The sequence below is a fragment of the Eschrichtius robustus genome, chromosome 7 (assembly GCF_028021215.1).
Source record: "Eschrichtius robustus isolate mEscRob2 chromosome 7, mEscRob2.pri, whole genome shotgun sequence".
Classification (NCBI taxonomy): domain Eukaryota; kingdom Metazoa; phylum Chordata; class Mammalia; order Artiodactyla; family Eschrichtiidae; genus Eschrichtius; species Eschrichtius robustus.
Window position 1 is genome coordinate 115,141,262 of NC_090830.1, and position 22,644 is coordinate 115,163,905.

Consider the following 22,644-nt stretch of genomic DNA (forward strand, 5'->3'; position numbering starts at 1 on the left):
ATCTCCCGTGGGAACTCTTCCCTGTTCATATTAGCAAAATCACATAAATGCAGAATTCACAGATGTCTTAACAGGTATTGCCATAAGTTTTATATGTATATACCTGCAATTAAAGATTCAAAGGCAAGGGTTGTAAATTTCTTTGGGTCTGTAGGATCAAACTGTCATAACTATGCCAAGAGTCACATTCCTATTTCATAAATTCAGTCTACAGACATATTGAATGTGAGTAAAAATTTTTTTGTAACAATCTCATTTTAAACGTTTTAAGGAAAGGTGTGTACTTTCCATGTCGGCATAGTTCTTACCACTCCTTGTTTTGCTTTATCTGCTTTGCTCACTTAGTTTACCTGCTTTGCCCTCTTTGGCATTTACCTTTGAAATCCCTTCTTCCCAGTAACAATCTTGGTGGGCATGGGATGATTTTCTTTATATATGTAGTTATAGAAGTAGTTACGTAGATTCATACACAATGTACATATTTTACCTTGAGGCTTAACTTCTGCTGAGGCTTTGCTTTCTGATTCTATTTATGTTAATATTATGGTTCCCTCTTTTTCTTTTTCTTTCTTTTTTTTTTTAGCACTAACTTTCTGTTTCTCCTTTGGTTTCCTATTCATTTAATTCTTCATGTCCTCTTGGCCAAAGGTGGATACGAGTCAGAGGAGGAAAGGGGCTTTCTTGAAACTGCTTTTTGGTGTGTGGATTTCTTAGAGTTGCTTAAAAAAGAATAAAGAGCTGCTTCTCTGACATTCCCTTGTCCCTGGGTAAAGCACAAAGTGCTAAGATTTCAAGGTCCAGAAAAGCATTAGTGTTAGTGTGTATGTGTGTGGCAAGAGGTGGTGGCATTTGAGTCCATCAGAGGAGGTAATAGGCAAGTTGCTTTCCTCCTCTGAGCCTCAGTTTCTTTACCTGTAAAATGCAAGTAATGATATGTCACATAATTTGTTTCAGGTTTCGATAAAATACCCTGTTAAGTGCCCAGCACAGGTTAGGAATCCAAAACATGTAGGTTTCTACGTCCCTCCTTCCATTCTTCTCATACACTAGGATTGAATACAGACACTGCCAGTGATATCAAAGTATATCAAAGTATTTTTTTAACATCTTTTTTGAGGTATAATTTCTTCACATTGTTGTGTTAGTTGCTGCTGTATAACAAAGTGAATCAGCTATACATATACATATATCCCCATATCTCCTCCCTCTTGCATCTCCCTCCCACCCTCCCTATCCCACCCCTCTAGGTGGTCACAAAGCACCGAGCTGATCTCCCTGTGCTATGCGGCTGCTTCCCACTAGCAATCTATTTTACATTTGGTAGTATATATAAGTCCGTGCCACTCTCTTATTTTGTCCCAGCTTACCCTTCCCCCTCCCCACGTCCTCAAGTCCATTCTCTACGTCTGCGTCTTTATTCCTGTCCTGCCCCTAGGTTCTTCAGAATCATTTTTTTTTTTTTTTAGATTCCATATATATGTGGTAGCATACGGTATTTGTTTTTCTCTTTCTGACTTACTTCACTCTGTATGACAGACTCTAGGTCTATCCACCTCCCTACAAATAACTCAGTTTTGTTTCTTTTTATGGCTGAGTAATATTCCATTGTATATATGTGCCATACCTTCTTTATCCATTCGTCTGTCATTGGACACTTAGGTTGCTTCCATGTACGTGAGTCTTTTTGAATTATGGTTTTCTCAGGGTATATGCAAAAAAAAAGGATTTCTGATGAGAATGTCAGAGAAAGGTTGCAATAAAAATGTCCTCTTGCCAACAAAAGCACCCTAAAACCAACACACAATCTCAATACACCTTATATATAAGTGTATTTCTGTATGTGTGCATGCATATATGTGCCACAGCGATATATGTGTAAGCATGTGTGTGCACACATGTATGCCTCATTTGTGTGTGGATTAATGTGTTTGTGTATGCAAGTATGTAGTGTGTGTGCAGGAAGAAACAGGGCTGGACGAAGAGAGTACATTGCACTAGATATTTGATGGTAACCCTTATTCAGTATATTGTAACTCATGGTATATAAACTAAAGTTCATTTATGATGTTGGTCTTATCTTCTAATTAAAATCATAGGCATGAAGCTTCTTTATACCTGCATAAAATAAGCAGTTTAATTTCTCTGCACCAGGGGAGAAATGATTTCATTGCCTGTTATGTAGCTCATCGGTACGTGCCGGGAAGCGAGAGAGAGTGGTTATGAGAGCTTCATTCTTTCCCTGTATACTTGTCCTTGCAGACTCTGCAAGGAGCATGGGTGCATCCTCTTAGGTGTTTTCAAGGGCAGCAGGGGTGCTTTTACCAGTAGTCCCTACCCTTCACAGTGCCAAGGGAGGAGAAAGTTATTGTCTATGAATAACCCATCGCAGAGCTTTTCCCCTAGATTATTCACACGTGAATGGAAAAAAAAAAACCGATACTGCGTCAATTTCTCAGAAATTTGCTGATAACTAGTAATAACTTATTTCAATGAAGCCAAAGCAAGTATTTGAGAAAAAGAAAGTAGACTTGTCTTGGAAGCTATAAAGGAATAAAAGAGGAAAATAACTATGAATCTTAGCAGTTAAAGGCATTGAATTTGTTTAAAGCTTACCTCATAATACTAATATATACTATGGGTAAATTTGTAAAATTCTAGTATTCAATAGTTTTATTTTATAAGGTACGGAAATTTTTTTTGACTTTACTTGGTACTTTGGACCCCATGGTGCAGACTGTGTGTAGCGGTAGCCCTAATAACTGGTGGCGGTACAGCCCAAGAGAGGACAAATTATAAGAGGAAATAAACTCATTTGCTCATTCAGTCACTGGGCAAACATTCGAAATTCAAAGAAGTTGGGTTGAGCTGGGTGATAAAGGTCAAAAGGTCTTTGTTGCTGATGGAACCAAACACATACACAGGGGGCAGATCCTATCAGGCTATTTTAAGAATTTTAGAATATAGGAAGATCAAAGATAAGCCATTGAACGGTTTTAGATTATTCTGGCCACAGTGTGCAAAGTGAATTGGAGGGGATACTGGTTGAAGCTGTGAGAACGACTAGGGGTGTCTTACAGGAATCCAATACAGAGATGGTCACATTTTGGACTAAGGCAATCACAATGGGCAGGGAGAGAACGGATCTGATTTTAGAGTTAATTAGTAGGTAAAATACGCAGAGCTTAGAGACTAATTAATTATAGGAGGTGAATGGAAAAACAGAGTTAGGGATGGTGTTGGGCATTTGGCTTCACATGGGATAGGTGGTTGGTGGAGACACTCACTGAACCAGGAAACACTGGGGAGGAGGAGGGCTTGGATGAGGTACATCCTGGGGCATGCTGAGTGTCAGGTGTCTTGAGACATCCAAATAGAAGAAGGCACCAGGCAGGTGAGTTTTCAAGTCTAAAACTCAGAGGAGACCTCAGATTGACATTTAATTTACGAGTTGTCCCCAGAAAGGTGGTAATGAAAAAAATAAATAGAAGTGAGGGTGGAAGTGGTCACCGAGGAACGGTGTGTCGAGTGAAAAGAGAAGAAAGTCAAAACTGAGGGTTGAGGAGTGGCCATATTATAAGGGTAATCAGAGAAAGTTGAGTATTCAAAAGAGGTAGAAAGGAGAACCAGCGAAGTATGGTGTTACAGAAGCCCCTGGAAGAAAATGTTTCCAGAAGGATGGAATTGTCAGTGGTAACAAAGACTGCTAAGCGTTTAACTAAGGGACAGCTAGGTCTGAGTATCTCAGTGTTTATTGGCTTTAAATACTAGAAAATCACTCACACCTTTAGTGAGACCAATGCCACTGAGGTCCTGTGAGTAGAAGTCAAATTGCCCTGACTGGAGGGGCTTTTAAATCCTGAGAGGTCGATAGTAACCATAGCTATCACCTGTCAAAAATATGCACTATGCCAGGCATTCAAAGCCAGTTCTTGTGTTGTCAGACCCAGTTATTGTTGAGGAAACCAAGGCCTCCAGAGGTTAAGTGGCTTTTCAAGGTGACAGTATGACAGAGAAGTGTTGATACTTGAACGTGCTCTTTCAGGTGCCGAAGCCTTTTCACTACACCACCCTGCTCATTGGGCTTGGGGACGACAGACTTTCCTGAGCATCAGTATTTGTCCCAAAGGCCTTTGGGGATGTGTGCTTTGGAAAACATCTAGAGCAAAGGGGTCATGAAACCACTTAAATCAATTAAATCACGAAGACAGTTTAGAAAGAACGAAACAGTGGGATCTCTTTCATGACTAAAGAGCAGTAAGACCAGTAGAGTGATGGAAGAGTGACATGAGAATTGACTGTGGGACGATGAGGAGGCAGAGGTGTGATGGTCCTAAGGTCAGGGGACAGAGGACCCCAGGAATAAACTTCCAGTACTTAAAGGTACAAGTACAAACATCAAAAATGAAGGTATTTAAAAGAAGGGCCTCAGAAAAATGAATTCTCATTTGTATGCAGACCTAACCTTGAACAGTATTTTAGCTCAATTCAGCAATGAGGGACTAAATTGGGAAAGAAAAATGCCAATATTTCATCTAGAGGCCCAGATGCCCCTTTCTGTGCTGTGATATACAAGTACAGAGGACTTTATATTTATGCTTTAATTTCTTGTATTTATTCTCTCCTACTAACTCTGTCTGTATTTTCTCCTCTCCCCTTTCTTTAGATCATGCTTCTTAGTGATCCTGAGATGGAGAGCAGCATATTGATCAGCTCAGATGAAGGGGCAACCTATCAGAAATACCGGCTCACCTTCTATATCCAGAGTCTGCTCTTTCACCCCAAGCAAGAGGACTGGGTGCTGGCCTACAGTCTGGATCAAAAGGTGAACAAATACTGCTGTCATTCATGTCCTGTCACTCAGGTGCCACCCAGTGAAAAGCACTTGCTTAGTCAATCCAAATGTTGGAGGGGATTCAGTGACATTGTATCCTTCCAACCAAGTTGATTGTGTCTGCAGCTAACTAACTTTCCTTTCTAGTCTTTCATATCAAAGTATGCAGGCAGATATATTTCATTTATTGACAATGTTATTTGTCATTTCACAGGTTTGAGATAGTTTTCTCTATGATTTTACTCATTTGACCTTTAAAACAACCTTGTGCTGTAAGTAGGAAATGTATATCCTTAATAATTTTATGGAGACTATAGTGAACAAAGGTGCAGAAAAGCTAAGGTGCTGGTTCAAACACACTCAGCTAGTAGCTGGAGGAGCCAGGGCTTGGATGCTTGCTGTCAGACTCCGAGTCTAGGACTATCCCTTCACACCTGCTGCTTTCAATTGGAATATAACCATTGTTCTCAATTTAGCAAAGGGAGGGAAGCCTCCAACATGTCCATTTCATTATTTTCTAAAAGTACATCCAAGATAGAGTAGCCCAATGAGTCCTTCCCTTTGAGTTTCAGATCCATACATCCAGCTGTGTACTTGACCTTGTCTCCTGTGTATCTCAAAAGTTTCTCGATTCAACATATTCCAAAGATGAACTCTTGAGCTTCCCCCAGCATAGTTGGTTCTCTTCCAGTATTCCCTAATTGTATTCATTTAGTTGCAAACCTAGGAGGTATCCTTAATATTTCCTGTAGTATGTGTTCATACTATAACCTGACCAATATATTTCCCAAATGTAGATCTTTTGATTTCGTGCCTTTGCTTAAACTCCTTCAGCATTTTCTCATTACTCGCAGAAAAAAAGACCAAAGTCCTCCGTAGGCTCTATTAGCACCTACCTGGTCTGGTCCCTCCTTCTGTCTCCCGACTCACTGTTAGCACTTCCCTTTCAATGGCCATCTTTCAGTCCCCTCCCCGCCCCAGCTGTCCCCCTTGCTCCCTTTCCTGGGCCTGGGATCTTCTTCCCTAAAGCAAACCTCCTCACTGTCAGATCTCAGATGTAGCATCACTTCTGCAGGACGTCTTCCCTAAACTCCCTGATAAAGTTAAATCCCCCTTGGTGTTCGTCCTCGTAAGGCTCTGCACCCTTCCCTTCAAGGGTACCTGTCACGGTTGAGATTTTCCATTGACTGATGTGAATTTGGCATCATCTGCATTTCTCACTAGATTGCAAGCTCTAGGAAGGCAGGACGGTGTCTGGTTTCACTCACAGTTGTGGCACCAGACCCTAGGACAGGGCCTGCTACTTACTGATCATCAGTATTTGTTAGGCAAATGAATTAGTGGATGAATGCACTGGTGCTATGGTAATGAGCCCTTTGTAGCTGATCAACTTATACCTAAGAGACTTAATTCTTCTTTGTATTTCCTGCTTTCTCCAGAACCTTAGTACAGTGTTTGATGCCAAACTATTATGTAACAATGTTTCAATCAGTGAAAGGAAATGGATAATTATGAACACTATATTGCATAGAGATATCTACAGAATCACCTTGGTTGAAATAGCTTCCTCTCTCTGTTCTCTCTTAAGTCCTGAAACAGTTGCTCCTCAGTATATATTTGAATATATAATTTGTAAATGTGAGTGTGTGTGCGTGTGTGTGTGTGTGCGTGTGTGTGAGATGTCAGCACCTTTAAACAATAATTTCAACATAACCTTTATATCTCTCATTAATAGAGCCTCATGGTAGGCGCCAGGTGCTAAATGCAATTCCCTAAGGACACCCACATGACATTTGCAGAGCAAAAGCCATTGCAGATACATTTCTTTCATGACATCAGGTGGATATTGTATGAAAGACTTAGCCAAATGTCAGATAGTCTGTGAGTTTAGATGCTTAGTATAGCCAGGAATTTTGAAGATACATTGAAAAAATAAATCATTTGGATGTTAAATGATATGGTAATTTATTTAGATGAAACTCAGAACCCTTAACCCGTGTTTTTACTTATGCAGAGACAAGCTAGGTTAGAGGCAACAGACGTCTTGTGCCAAGAGGTTAATAAACCAAATGCAATATGCCTTGCGTGTCTGTAGAAGAACTATTCTTTTTCTCCAACTCCACAGCACTGAGAACATCTACGGCATTGCTTGTGAAGTTCCCTTGTGGATATAAGGCATTCAAGATACTTTCTGACTCGGTGGTTGCTTTTTCACTTGGTAAAAATATTTGGAAATGTGGCAGTGGGAGCTGATGGATTTCTCTAATCACACTGCACATTTCCGGACGTATTCTTCCTTAAGTTCTCTTTCTTGTTGACATCTTTTGTGTGAAGTGGCTGAATGTTCTTTAGGTCCATAACGTTTCTAACCAGTGCCCTGCCACTCTTTTAAATAAATGGTGTGAGGAGGCCGATGACACCCCAGGCAACATTTGTGGAGATGCCATAAAACATCATCCAGGCATCCAGTTTACAGCAGAGTTTCTCTTTATTTCAGGGTAATTTATGGGTTTAGAGTCAAGGAGAGGGGCGCTACGGAGCAGCAAATGAAGATGCAAGGGTGGTTGAGATGGATATACAAATGTCTTATTTCAGACTGCTGCCTTCTCTGATGTGCATGCATTGAGGTGCTGGTTTCTTCTAGAGAAAATGAAAAGTGCTAGGATTAAGGTAACTGCAGCATCAAAGGGAGATGTTTGTGGCGAGGAGTGAATCAATGTTTCCATTACTGTGCCTTTGATGAAACGCACTAGCCATTTCTTTAGAATTGGTAAGGCTGTCTCTTTAGTTGTGTGTATTACAAAAGACCTAATTGAATGATATTTTAAAAGGACAATATCCAATTGCTCTACTTTCCAAATTGCTACCCCAAAGCTGCAGGAGACTTGCTAGGAGTTCTTACTCGGTAAAGGCACTGCTGGAGAATTAAGGAAATACCTTCTGGATAGAACAAAATTGTGTCTAGAAGTTGAGAGCTGCACATGACGTTGTGTTCCTTGAGATGCTGTATGGCAGGTTGTGAATCACCTGGGAAACATGGCTCGCTTGTACTGGGCAGGGCCTGGTCGGGGGTGAAAGTGATCCAAGCCTTCCAACTTCCAAAGCTATGAAGGGGTATGGAGGTAGGGGCAAATGGACCTTGCACTTGACCGTGTTGAAGGATCATGCCTCTCCAATTCTGCTGTGTCTCGATCTAGCCAAGTCCTTTCTGTGTCCTGCTCAGTGCGACTTGGGCCTTTGACCAAGTCCTTCTATTCTGGCCATCCTGTGAGTCCTGCCACAGGACTATGCCAGCTCCCCTCTGCCTTACAGATTCTCCTGCCATCTTGCATTTTAATATTCACTGACTCAGTTCTTAGTAAAAACAAGAGATTCTTTCTTGGGTATAAGAGGCTTGGAGATGTTTTATAAAAAATCTTAGAGATTAAAAAAAATAGCAGAAATAATAGGTTATGGTTGACCAGTTGGAAATAATAAAAGTTACTCCTCTCCTCTGCTCTCTGAACCAAAGCTCTAGAACATCTTAGGAGAGCTGTGTATTTACCCATTATTTAAGAAGCAGGATTCTCTTTTGCTTCCATCAGGCTACTTCCTTGCTGGTGACTGAAACAGCTCACATTGTGATGTTTTGGATTAGCTGGATGGTTCAGTAATCTTATTGAAACTGAGAATTTTTGAAAGATTTTGGGATAGATTTTGAGGACATTGCAGTCCTCTAAAGAGATAGGTGCTGTTCTCATAGCTATAGAAAGCTGGGTGTTTAAACATCCCTCCTTTTGACAAAAGACTCAGTATAGTTTTTTTAAAAAAAAGTGGGCACATGCTCATGTATTCACAGATGCATACATCCTGGACAGGGGGCCTTCCACGGAGATGGAGAGTTGAAAATAGCTGTTTTTCTGCCTGAGAGGCGGGATCGCAGAGCTCTCTATTATCATTTATCTTCTTGACGAAATGAAACTTTAACAAATCTAGCTGCTTTAGTCATCAGAGATGAGGATCTCAATGGGATTTCAGACTCTATTGTTTTTCATATGCTTCTGGGCTAGACTGGTCTAGAATTGCCCATAGTTTCAATGTAAAAACCACTTTCTGAAACACTAGCACACATAACGAAGGGTTGCTGTTATGGTAGTTGGGAGGGAGGTGGGTATGCAACTATGGGTTTTTTTGGGTTGTTTTTTTTGTTTTTCTTTTATGTCTGGCTACCCGCCAAGTTCAATAGTAGCTGACAGAGTGACAAGCTTGTTAGGAAGCTGATGCAATTTTAGTCGGGTCACTGGCAAAATAGAGTCTGCAGTAGAGGAGATGGCAGTGGTTCCAGGTAGGTTTTCCTGATTGGACCCTCCTACCTGGTGCTGCCACACACGAGCAGGACACTGGTGAATTAGGGTGTATCTGGTGTGTGGAGGGCCTGAAAATTCAAAGGGAAGTTTAAACTTGTACTTCTAGAATGCTGGATACAAGTGAAGCTGTTCCTTTCATTTATATTCTCATGTAAACCCTCAGATTAGAAATGTAATTGCACTTAGAGCCTCCAGGATTAGCAGGTGATGGTAACTTTCCTCAGCAGCCCTTGACAGGAGCAGGTTTCGTGGCTCCCCACCTGGTGGGGGCAAAGCTGTTGGGGGTTAACTAGGGATGCTCATGGTTTTGAAGCTTATTTCCCATGGAATAAGACTAGAACTGAAGGGTGCCTTTTTTTTTAAAGAAAAACATTACATTTTCATTAGGTCCTCTTCCGTGCCTGTAAAATCATATGTGCATCATTTAAGAGAAAGAAAAATCCATAGGCCTACTCACCTAGGGGGAGCCCACACTGATCTTACAGATGTCTCATCAGTACAATAGAAATGCGTTATCTCCATCACCATAGAAACACCAGTTTCCATGAGACCACTTTCCTGAAGGTGAAAACAAAAACAGTGGGCCAAGCAAGAATGGCCTTATTTTGTATTAAAAAGGTGGCACAGCCACTGTGTTATTCAGATGTTAGAATTAACCTATTTGAGCTGAGTTCTGAATGACAAAACTAGTTTAATGTACAGTGTTAACTCGCAGTCAGTGATCGTGGTGCAGTAAGAATCTCCAGGCTTTGCAACATTGCTTGCGAGAAAGCTAGCTCAAAGGAACAACCTTCAGCAAAATACGGATCCGGTGGCCTTTGTCCTCCTAAGCCTGCTTTTTCTGTATCATGTCCCAGACTTCAGTTCCCTGCCTCTACCTCCTATGTGTTCCTTTTGGTAACCTGCCACAGTTCTGTCAGGGAAAAGAACGTTTGCTAAAATAATTAATGGAAGATGCAGCGTATATATGTATTAAGAAGGGTACGCAGGTACCTCTTCCCAACAGCACTTTTCCCAAAGCAGTTATGCTCTCTGGGTAGAAATTCAGACGTGGCAATACTTTGGTGAAAGAGGTGACTGCAGCTACAGGTGGGCAAGACATCACGCAATGCAGCCTCCTCTGGTTGAACGCGACCTTCTTCTCTGTGTTCCTCCACCCCTTCCTATATGGAGTGACCTTGTCTTTACACACGCACTGGTCCTTAGTGCTCACACTACTGCCCAGGGTCCCTAACTCTGATCCCTTTGCCTAATTCTGACCCTAGGTTTCCAGTTTTCCAGTTGGAACTAGGAGTTCTTCTGCTTATTGTTTCCTTTGCAAGCCTCTCTGGACTTATGACCCAGTCGACCTGACCTCGCCACACCTTCTATCCTCCCTCCATTCTCTGCCTCCACCTTGACCACTCCCCCTGATATGATAGCACCTGGCCTTTTAAAGTCAGGTCAGTCTTTAAACATTTTAAGTCAAAGTGTACTATACATACAGAAAAGTGCACATATCATGAGCTCAGTGAATTTTCATAAACTGAATACACCTATGGAACCAGCACCCCGATCAAGATACACGGCATGACCAGAATCCCAGAATCCCCCTTGTGCACTTTTTCAGTCATTACCTTCCACCCGCAGTGGAACTGCTATCAGTTGGGTCATTTTTAATTTCATGCAGATGATTTATGGCTGGCTAAACTGGTGAAGAAATAGACACAAGATGAATTCTTTGGAAGAAAGGTTGGAAGATATCAAGTGAGGTAAATGACAGAGAAGGAGACTTCTAAAAATATTAACATTAGAGAATTAGTCTAAGCCAAAGGCAAGAATTCACTGATGTTCAGTAAGTCTAACTAATCCAGAGAATTCATAAGGAAGCTTTCAAAAGATGCTCATTTAAAATTAATTTAATAGGTTGTATTTTTAAATATGTGTTCCTTTCTGTGCCATAAGGAAAATACCCAATGTTGGCAAAGTTATGGTGAAACTCATATTACGAAACTGTATTAATGGTTATGCAAATGAATTTTCCTTCCTGGTGAACATCTTGGCAACATGTATCAGAAGACATACACATATTCATAGATTTGATCCAATGATTCAGTTACTTCACTTCTGAGACTGCACCAATAGCATAATACCAAAAAGATTTAAGCATAATAATGTTTATCAAAGTCACTCATAGTGGGAAAATCTGGACAGAAATTTACTGAATGCCCAATATTAAGGGACTTTAAATCAAGATGTATACATTGGCCAGAATATTATGCAGCCATTAAAATGGTGGTCATGATGACCATGTAGCAACATGGATACATATTAATATCTATTTAATACATGTATATCTCATATTGCATACATTATGTGTAAATATAAATTCATACATGATTCATATTAAATAAATGAGTGCTCTTTGAATACAAGTATGTAACAAATAAAATAAGATGAAGGAAGGAGGGAAGCAAAGAGGGAAGGAAGGAGAAAAATTTTTAAATGGTAGGAAATATTCCCAAACATTACCTGAGTTATCTTAAGATGATGGAATTATGTTTGTTTTTTAATAACATTTGTTTTTTAAATTTTGTATTATTTCATTATAGATTAATTTTATGATTAAAGAATTCTGAAAAGTAATCTACCTTGAATAGCTTATTGATCATAGCTTATGTTCAATTATAAGGCAGTGATCTTAAACAAGATTTTAGGTGTGAATAAGGTCAACTTAGGTAAAATCATTTCAAGTCACTATTTAACTACATTTTCAAGAGGCAATGTGGCGTAGAGGAAAATTTCCCTAACTAGGAATATAACAAGTCTGAGGTTTCTCTTTTCTTTAGCTTTGCTTTTCACTGTGGTCCCTTTTGAACTGTGAAACTCTAGGAACTATTTTTTTCTCCTAACAGGAAGTATCCTCATTGGGTATAACCTCAGTCCTTACTATTTACAACTCAGTGATAGATAGAGGTTTTATTATTTAGAAGAACCCACTAGAGAGGGATGTTAAGGAAGCGCTTTATTCTGGTGATTTTTCAGATGAATTTTGTGGCTATATCCTAAAATTAAATTAGCATTTGGTTATTTGATTTGACAGCTGTAATGGAAACAAATACTCTGGAGCCAAGAGGTGCAGACATACGCAATGAATTGGAGTTTGCGCCTAGTGACTCTTACACTTGCCATGTTTCGTTACTCAGTGTTGAACATATAGGCGCTTCTCAGGAATGGAGATATATGTCATTAAGTATCTCCTGTCTATGGGCACTGATGGGTGCTTTTATATACATGGTTACATTGAATCTGCATTGGCATCTGCAAAGTGGTTGTTATTATTTCCAAGTTACAGGTGAGCATATGATTCTTGAAGGCAATATCCACCTGGTCAAGGTCACCCAGAAAGTGAGGGGCCTGGCCTGCTCCTCTAAGCCTGGCTGAGACCCCCCACTATGGCCACCACATCTCGCTCTGGCTAGTAGATGGACAGACTTTCCACCCCCTCAGGGCAGAATTCCATAGGGGCCACTTTACATTGAACCTTAACCCCAGAAAACATGGTACTCGTGAGAAGACAAAATCAGCCGGGCAGAGACCAGACCTTCAGATGAATCTAGTTTCTTCTAGCACGTCCCTCCGCTGATGGCATTTGCCGAGGTGGAACCTTGAGTAGGAAAGCCATCAAATTGCTTCCTGATGATAGGTCATAGGACTAGGTAATTCTGCCTCTGGAAGAAAATAAACAACAAAGCAGTTGTTTTGTTTTTTTTTTTTGGTTTCATCCAGTTTTGCACACTTTTCCCATCCATTTGTTCCAGTGTTTGGGTTCACATGTAAATTAAACAAGTCTTTGCCATTCAAATAGGTAATACTATAATCTGGGTTTTTTAAGGAAGTTTATGGAGACAACATCTTTAACATGGTAATGAAGATAGAAGTTGAAATCATTTAACTTCATTTACAAACCATGAATATGTATTATGCTTTAAATGAAAAGAAGGGCTAAAACAGATATAGTGTTTGTTCAATTTGCTAAAGAGAAGACAATTTGTCAAGATTTTTTTCCCCCAAAACTCAAGCAATATGCAAATGTAGGAAAATCAGACCCCCATGTTAATTCCATGGCATGATGAATATTTTTATAATCCTAATTAGTACCAGTCATTTAGTCTAGCAATTTCCCCCAATCTAGCCAATTTGAAATTAAAATAGATGCCTTGATTACAAAACTCATTAGCAAAGAAGCACCCTTCTCACTAACCAGTTCATTTAAAATGCACAAACTGAATGAAGTGTGGAACACTTGTGTTGTCAATTGGCATAAGTGAAGTGAGTCTTAATTGGAAGCATTGTGAAGTATTTGTATCGCTGCATGTTTCATTGCAGTATAATATATCATTCATTAAATGTAACAAAAGCAACTTTTAAATGGTTTAATTAAGCGAAGTTGGTGTGCTTAGTAATTTTTATAAAGTCGAATGTCACAATTGTTTGCATTTGGAGTACTGATAGGTATTAAAGTCAGGAAGATGAAGTCTGACTCTGCATTTATCACTCCAATTATGTGACGAATGGCAGGTTTAATGTGAGAGGAGAAAATTAAATTATAGAACATTGATTTCTTCCTTAAAAGTACCCACTGCATATTGTCCTTGTGCATTTGGACATGGAAACTCCAGAAATGCCTGATTTATGGCTGAGAATGAAGGGGAAGGGCTGAGGACTTGGAGTGAAATGAAAGGAGAAAATAACAGTTGGGGATTTTATTTTTGTAATTTCTTTTTTAATTTTCTTTTTTTAATCAAGGGAGGAAGTAGTAGGTGGAGGGAAACTCTATCCAATATATTTTTGTCTACTCAAAAGAGCAATAGACATGTGCAGCACTGTAGATTGATGTTCTGTCTAAGCCAAATGTGGTGGGAGTGGGAGAGGAGGGGGAAATTAGCTTTGGACCAGGGAAATACTGGAAACGGGATGCTACGGAAGTCCTGAACAGGGGCCAGAAAACAAGGAGTTCAGGGCTGGGTTTTCAGTGGAAGAGACTGTAGAATGGGTTGCAGTGGTGACCGGTTTATAGGCATAAAGTGTAAGACGAGCACAGAAGCCGCTTTCTGTTGGTGCTTATTCTCTGTGCAATCCAGATGTCAGCTGTTACCTCATATTTATGGACTATTTCAGCCCCACATCAATGAGGATGCAAAACTCAGCCATGTCACTGATTTCCATGAGAAATCTAATTTTAGCAGACACTGATGATGTCCTGCCCATATCCATTTGGTATTTCCATTGTAATAGAAATGCTCCCACTGACTTCTGATTGCAAGATTTGCATTTCTTTGCTGGCGGGCTTTCTCCAAAGCTTCTAGAGCAGCGGTCCCCAACCTTTTTGGAACCAGGGACAGGTTTCATGGAAGACAGTTTTTCCCCGGGGGGGGTGGGGTGGGATGGGGGGGGATGGTTCAGGCCGTAATGTGAGCTATGGGGAGGGATGCAGAGCAGCAGATGAAGCTTCACTCGCTTGATCGCCTGCTGCTCACCACGTGCTGTGCGACCCGGGGTGGGGGGCGGGGCGGGGGCCGTTTGGGACCCCTGCTCTAGAGGCTACTCTACTCATTTCTATAGAAGTACCAGGGAATTAACATGTGGGAGCAGCCCTCAGCCAATGACCAACAAAATTTGGTGTAGAGACACCACGGTTTCCTCACTTCTCATGTGGAACAACTCCCAAGAGTTTTACACTTTTTTCCAGCATTTCCCAATGGGATTAAGCTCTAGTTGCCCAGAGAGTTAGCTGGCTTTATAACATACTGTATATTAACTGCAATTTCTCTACTGCTGTACTATCTCCCAAATAAACTACTCAGTTCTTGTCTCAGTGTCTGCTCCTGGGGGAACGCTAACCAACTGTGACAAGTATTTTGTGATGGGTGGTGGTAGCGGAAGATTTCTGAGGTCAAGGGCAGGGGCCACAGCATATAAATTTTCACCTCCTTGGCCATGTCTGTTTGCCTGAGTTCCTCCTGGACTGTGCCACCGTCTAGGTGTCCTCACTGTTATAATCTGAATAATGCTCCCTCCCCCGAAGATGTCCACCTCTGCATCCTCAGACCTGTGAATACATTTCCCTAAAGGGCAAGAGGGGCTTGGCAGATGTGATGAAGTTCAGGATCTTGAGATGAGAAGGGTATCCTGCATTACCAGGTGTGCCCAGTGTAATCACAAGGGTTCTTATAAGAGCGAGACAGAAGAGTTTAAAAAGGAGATGTGACTATAGAAGCGGATGTTGGAATGATGTTCTTTGCAGATGGGGCCACGGGGCAAGGAATGCAGGAAGCCTCTAGAAGCTGGAAAAGGCAAGGAAATGGGTTCTCCTCCAAAGCCTCCAGAAGGAAGAAAGCCCTGTCGTTACCAAGTCCAAGCTCGCTCCGCTCGCCCCACGACAGGCCAATAAATCGGAGACGAGGTGTTGAGGCAAGGAAGACGACTTTATTCGGAAAGCCGGCAGACGGAGAAGATGGCAGACTGTTGTCTCTAAATAACCATCTTATCGGGGTTTGGATGCCAGTTTCTTTTATAGCACAGAGAAGGGGAGGAGATGAGGAAGTAAAGTAAAAAGCCCCATAAGATTTGCAAATATCCCCTGAAATGGCCAGCCTCAGGAAGGGGATGTGTTCATTTCTTCTTTCTTGCAGCCATCCACAGGTGGACAGGGTCTGGATGTTTCCCTGAACAAAGGCACTTTGGTTTAACATTCAGGCAGAGGGGCAGGGTTCCCCGAGGCAGGCCATTATGTATAGACAATATCCTTTTAGTGAACAAAAGCAACAGGAAGCAAAGGTTAAAGTAAAAGAAACATATCCAACATCTAGTCAGGTTTGGCTCTTCCCTGTTACACTGTTGACACCTTGATTTTAACCCCACGAGACTCATTTGAACTTCTGACTTCCAGAACTACAAAATAATAAACTCCTGTTGTCTTAAGCCACTAAGTTTGGGGTAATTTGTTACAGCAGCGAGAGGAAACTAACACACTCACTGACCTTCCCCTGGCTTCAGTGGGTCTTCTGTCCCACAGCAGACAAAATCCTCTACTTATCTGCACCTACTTCTTGGAAGCCCAGGCATCCACAGATCCAAATACAGGCCATCTAGGTCATACTTATGACTCCTCTTTACATTGATCCATGCAGTCGTGAAATAAGAAGAGTTCCCCCAAACAGGAATTATGGTGAAAAAAACCCCAAACCTGTTCCCCATCTTGTCACATATTGTATTAGTTTGCTAGGTCTGCTGTAAGACCGGGTGGCTTGAACAGCAGAAATGTAAGGTCTCACAGTTTTGGAAGCTTGAAGTCTGAGATCAAGGTGTCAGCAGGATTGGTCTCTTCTGAGGCTTCTCTCCTTGGCTTCTAGATGGCTGTTCTCTTTGTACTTCACAAAGTCTTCCCTCTGTGTGTTTCTGTGTCCTAATTTCCTCTTCTTATATGTAACATATTGCTATTTAGGGCCCACCCTAATAACCTCATTTTAACTTAACCCTTTAAAACCTTATCTCCATATATAGTCACATTCTGAAGCACTGGGGATTAGCATGCCACATATGGATTTGGAGGGGATACAATTTAGCCGATAACATAAATGCAAGTCCAGGTTGCTAAGTGATGAAAGTCTTACTGTCCTTTGGGTCTGTAATGCCCTGTGTAAGGAGAGGGTAAGAGTCTCCTCTGTGTAGCATGACTGCTTCTGAGGCAAGTGGAATGGAACCAGCCACCAGGAAGGATGTGCTATGAAGCCGGGTGGGGGGTTAAGGAAGTGAGGGTGAGGCTTATCCCTGGGATGGAAACCTCATGAGAGTCCCTGAGACTGGTCAGGAAGGTCTCAAACTGGTCTTTGGCTTTGACCCTGGGTTAAGTTAGGGAATCACAGAGGGCACAAGAGAAAAGATGGTGCCCAGGCCATGGAGAACACTGGGGAACAGTTTGAAAGAAATCTCTGCTAGAAACTTATTTTTGAGAATCATGGCTGTTTGCTTGTATAAGCTAGATTTGTTGTGTTTGGTTTTGTTTTTGGTGCTTGATTTTTGTTCTCTCTTTGCCTTTGAAAATGTCAGTAGATCTCACAGAAAGAGGTGTGAATGACCTGAAGGTGTTATACATCTTCTTACAATTCGTCATTGGCTTCCCCATAGCTTGGAAGATAAAGTCAGCTCAGCACATAGACCATCATAGTTTGGATGCTGTCTTACTTTCTAGCCCTTTTCCCAAGCCCTTTGTTCACTCATGCAACATGGAAATGTATCCTCTTGGTTCAGCCCAGAATACCTTGACATAGACACTTCCCTCTAGGAGTCCTTTTCTCCTTCTTTATCTAGTTATCTATCTCTTTATCTTTTACAACTCAATGCAAATCCGACTTTCTAGAGAAAGCTTTCTCGACTTTTAAGAAAAATCTAGAAAAAAGCTATTTTCACATCAGCGTACTGGAAAACTTTTTATTTTTTGGTTTTATATTTTTTAAGTACATGAGGGGTAGAGAGACCAAAATGTATCTCAGTGTTTAGGACATCCAAAGATCTTAAATTGTCCCTGGACAAGAGATAAGGAAGACCTGAATTAAGATAATAATTGTGGAGTTGAAAAGAAAGGGGAAAAAATTATAGAGGGGTTTGAAAATAGAAGCAGACTTGGTGACTGCATAGAAGTCACAGGAAGAAGGGGAGCCTGATAACCTCGACATGGCAAAAGCCAAAAGGACACCATGGATCCGATAGTCTGATTGCCTGCAAAAATATCTGAGGCCATGAGCTGTGCCCACGGCACATTTCTTTCCTGACACAGGAGGTGTTTGTTTCTCAAGCACACTGAACGGGAGAGGGGAGGCCCTAGTAGGCATTGCCACCAGGGTATAGCATGGAGGGGACGACGAACTTCTTTTGTGGTTGTTTTTCCCTTTGGCTGCTTTTCTGACATTTTGCCCCATGCCTCCCTTGGCTCCTCTTGAGTGCCAGAGGCAGCAGTCAGCAGTGTCTGTCTGAGAAAGTTATTGAAACAGGCTTTTTAAAACGGAGACTTCTTAACTTGAAGCGCTTGGTAGAGATACCAGGGATTGTAATCCAGAAGCTTTGTAATAGGTAGCTGGGGAATGAGTGAGGAAGAAAAGCTATATTAACTTTTCTCTAATCAAATGTTGTTTTACTCATATTGGACTTGAATGTTTCATAATTAACATTCTGAAAGGTGGCTGAGGAATCTACCCTCTCCTGTGTTTATCTGAGGCATGGATGGTCTCTGGAACCTTCTAGCCCAGAGGCTCCAGCCCCGGAAGGGAGCTTTCAGGTCTGACTAGCAGATCATTACGCTTGATATAATCTGTCTACCTTTAGGTTTATATAATCTCTTTCCCTTTTTGATGCTGAAAAATGCCACTTTAATAATCAGGTAAGGGCTTCCCTGGTGGCGCAGTGGTTGAGAGTCCGCCTGCCAATGCAGGGGACACTGGTTCGAGCCCTGGTCTGGGAAGATCCCACATGCCGCGGAGCAACTGGGCCCGTGAGCCACAATTACTGAGCCTGCGCATCTGGAGCCTGTGCTCCGCAACAAGAGAGGCCGTGATAGTGAGAGGCCCGCGCACCGCGATGAAGAGTGGCCCCCGCTTGCCGCAACTGGAGAAAGCCCTCGCACAGAAACGAAGACCCAACACACCCAAAAAGAAATAAAGAAATAAATTAAAAAAAAAAAAAAAAAAAAAAGAATCTTAACTTTAAAAAAAAAAAAAATCAGGTAAAAAGCTGATATTATTCATTTAATCACCATTACAGGTATCACAACTTAATCATTGAAAATAACTGAAAAGTATGCCGTGACGTTTGTCTTTTTTTCTCCCAAGCAACTTACTAACAGATACCAGACAAATTCTAACAAATTCTAACAAAGATTCATGTTTTAGAATCTTGAAAACAATTTTTCTAAAATGAATATTGACAAAATAAATGGGAAAACGAAGAAAAGCTTAGAGAGCAGAAACCATCTCTTATTTTTTAGTGTATTTAATTTCAAGTATCAACAACCTGTTCTTTAGCACCCAGACACCAGGTCAAAATACTATATCCAACAAGTACTTATTGAGCACTTACTGTGTACCAGGACCTAGAGATGCAGGAATGAAGGATACTGATACCATCTCTGCTGTCATGGAAAGAGAAGCATTGATCAAATGAGTAATTGATGGCAATGGTGATAAGTCTACAAAATAGGGTTCTAGGTATTGAATCTTTGCCACAGCAGTTTCATTGCAAGCAGTTTCACTGCATAACTAACTGGCCAGAGGACAATTTTGCTGTAAAAGATAAAATAATGAAAATAAAAGAGGGGCATTAAAAAGGACACCAGGAGACATGAAAAAGTAATAATATTTAAAAAAAGATTTCATTGTGAAAAATGAAAATACAAAAAAAATTTGAATACATTTAAAGTGTGTGTAGATTGATAGTTATCGTCGTATTTGGGTACATCTTAGAGAAACCTATGATAATTTCTTTCTCAAAGTCGATCATTAAGGATTCTGGATCTAATGTTGGACATAGATTCTTCACGATATAGAAAAATCTGCTGTAAATCTCTTCAGATTTCCCTGGAAGGAAAACAAACAGAGGAGGGATGCTGATATTTCTTATCAATACAGGTAATGTATATAACTGGTAGAACATATCTGGACTTCATTTAAATGTTCCATCACATGCCCAATTCTTATATTACACCAAATCATCAAAGCCAGATTCGTGCCAACTACCAAAATTCTATCTACATCATGTTCTATACTATCAAATAGCAAACATTTTTTACCATTTTCAAGAAACTTAAACTCATCAGGAATCGTGTACTCATTTCTTTTTGGGGGGAGTAGGAGGAGTTTGATTCTTCTTCTTTTGCCTCCAACTTATCATGTTGTGTGATAAATTTGGTAAAGATGACATGAGCGAACAAGCTGTTGTATCCAAATCAGCCAAAGACTTGATAATTAAAGCTCCCAAAGTCTGGTGTGGATTACAAGCCACCTCTTTTATATTTGCCATAGCTTGGTAAACTTTTGGTTTTGATGGGTGGGAGGGTGATTGGGCTTACTGAAAGATTTGCAAACTGCTTTGTTATCATTTTCTAGTATAGTGTGCAGTCTGGCTTTACACTCTCTTGTCTCACACTTCCAGTAAGTTTTCTTATCACCATATTTTCTAACGGAGCTAGAGCAGAAAATCTTTATAAACTTGACAGGCAAAGATTTTCCTGTCATCCACTATTTTCAGACCGCCATGTCTACTCATCACGGTATAGACCATTATGAGACCTAAGATTTAAACAATATGAAAATGGGAGTAGTGTGTCAATGATGAAATGAAGCCAAATTGTCAACCAGTTATTTTATCTTTTAGGGCAAAATTTCTTTACGGCTCATTAGTTGTACTGTGAAATTGCTTGACCCAAAAGTGTTTATGGTGAAAATGCCAGACGTGACAAAATAAGACTGTAGATTGTTATGAGAGCATATTTTAGGGAGAAGGTCTGACCTAGCTTCAAAAATGTTTGCTATAGCATTTGAAGAGTTACATCTTGAAGATATATGTATTGAAGAGTTAAGGTATTCTCTTGGCATTAAGTGCTCATAAACATTGTTTAAAATAAAACTAAGGTCACTCTATGAGTTGCCTGCGGATGTTTATAAACAACTTTATTGAGGTATAGCTGATATTCAATAACTGCACACATTAAAGTGTACTAATTTGATAAGTTTTGACGCTAATGCGCTCATGCATTCATAACTAGAGTCAAGAAACTCAGCATATCCATCACCCCCTTGTGCTCCTTTGTAATTCCTTCCTCTCACCCTTCTTCATCCCCTCACAGTATTCACAGGTGGGGATTTGTTCACAGTAACTATAGATTAGTTTACATTCTCTAGAATTTTATATAAAAGGAACTAAACATTATGTACTCTGTTTTTGCATAGCTTTTTTCTCTTATCATAATATTTTGAGATCCATCCATGTTGTTGCGTGTATCAATAGTTTATGATTATTTTTCTTCTGGGGAGTATTCCATTGTATGGCTATACCAAAATTGGTTTATCCATTCACCTATTAATGGATTAATCTAGGTTTTGGCTATTACGCATAAAGCTGCTATGACCATTCCTGCACAAGTTTTTGTATGGATATATGCTTTTATGTCTCTTGGACAAATACTTAATGGTGCAATGATCGGATCATACGGTGGATGTAGCTTCAAATTTTTGAGAACATGCCAAACCGTCTTCCAGGGTGGTTGTGCCGTTTTACATTTCCAGCAGCAGCAGCACATGAGAGTTATAGTTGTTCCCCTCCTCATCCACACTTGTTATAATTGGTTTTTAATTAATTAATTAATTAAACTGAAATATAGTTGACATACAATATTCTGTTAGTTTCGGGTATACTACATAATGATTTAATGAGTTGAGGTTTGCATATGTTATGACATGATCACCATGATAAGTTTAGAAACCACCTGTTCCCATACAGAGTTGTTATATTATTATTGACCATATTCCTTATGCTGTATATTATATCCCTGTGACTTATTTATTATATAACCGGAGTTTTGTACCTCTGAATCCCCTTCAATTATTTTGCTCGCCTCCAACCTCCTCACCCCCTCCCTTTGGCAACTAATTCATTTGTTGTCTGTATCTATGAGTCTGTTTTCATTTTGTTTGTTTCTTTGTTTTGTTTTTTAGATTTTACATATAAGTGGAGAACGTGCAGTGTTTGTCTTTCTCTGACTTATTTCACTTAGCATAATACCTTCTAGATCCATCCGTGTTGTTGCAAATGGCAATATTTCATTTTTTAATGGCTGAGAAATATTCCATTGTATATATGTATGTATATGTACCACATCTTCATTATCCATTCATCTATCAGTGGACACTTAGGTTGCTTACATAGCTTGGCTATTGTACATAATACTGCCATGGACATCAGAGTGCATATATCTTTTAAATTGGTGGTTTTGTTTTCTCTGGGTAAATACTCAGAAGTGGAATAGCTAGATCATATGGCAGTTCTATTTTTAACATTTTAAGACACCTCCATACTGTTTTCCATAGTGGCTGCCTGAATTTACAATCCCACCAACAGTGTGTGAGGGTTTCCTTTTCTCCACATCCTTGCCAACACCTTTTGTTTGTTGTCTTTTTGATAATAGGCATTCTGACAAGTGAGGTGGTATCTCGTGATTTTGATTTGCAATCCCCTAATGTTTAGTGATGTTGAACATCTTTTCATGTGTCTGTTGGCCATTTGTATGTCTTCTTTGGGGCAGTGCATATTCAGGTCCTCTGCCCACTTTTAAATCAGGTTGCTTGTTTTTTTGATGTTGAGTTGTATGAGTTCTTTGTATATTGTGGATATTAACCCCTCATCTGATATATCATTTGCAAATATCTTCTCCCGTTC

At 40.3% G+C, this 22,644-nt stretch overlaps 1 protein-coding gene across 1 annotated transcript in view; it reads left to right on the forward strand.

Moving 5' to 3' along the window:
- The window catches only part of SORCS3 (sortilin related VPS10 domain containing receptor 3), a 602,186-nt gene that overhangs the window by 310,241 nt on the left and 269,301 nt on the right, over window positions 1–22,644 (forward strand). Inside the window, exon 4 of the mRNA XM_068549046.1 lies at window positions 4,664–4,822. Within this exon, the coding sequence (XP_068405147.1) occupies window positions 4,664–4,822 (159 nt within the window). The remainder of the gene's footprint in view (window positions 1–4,663; window positions 4,823–22,644) is intronic.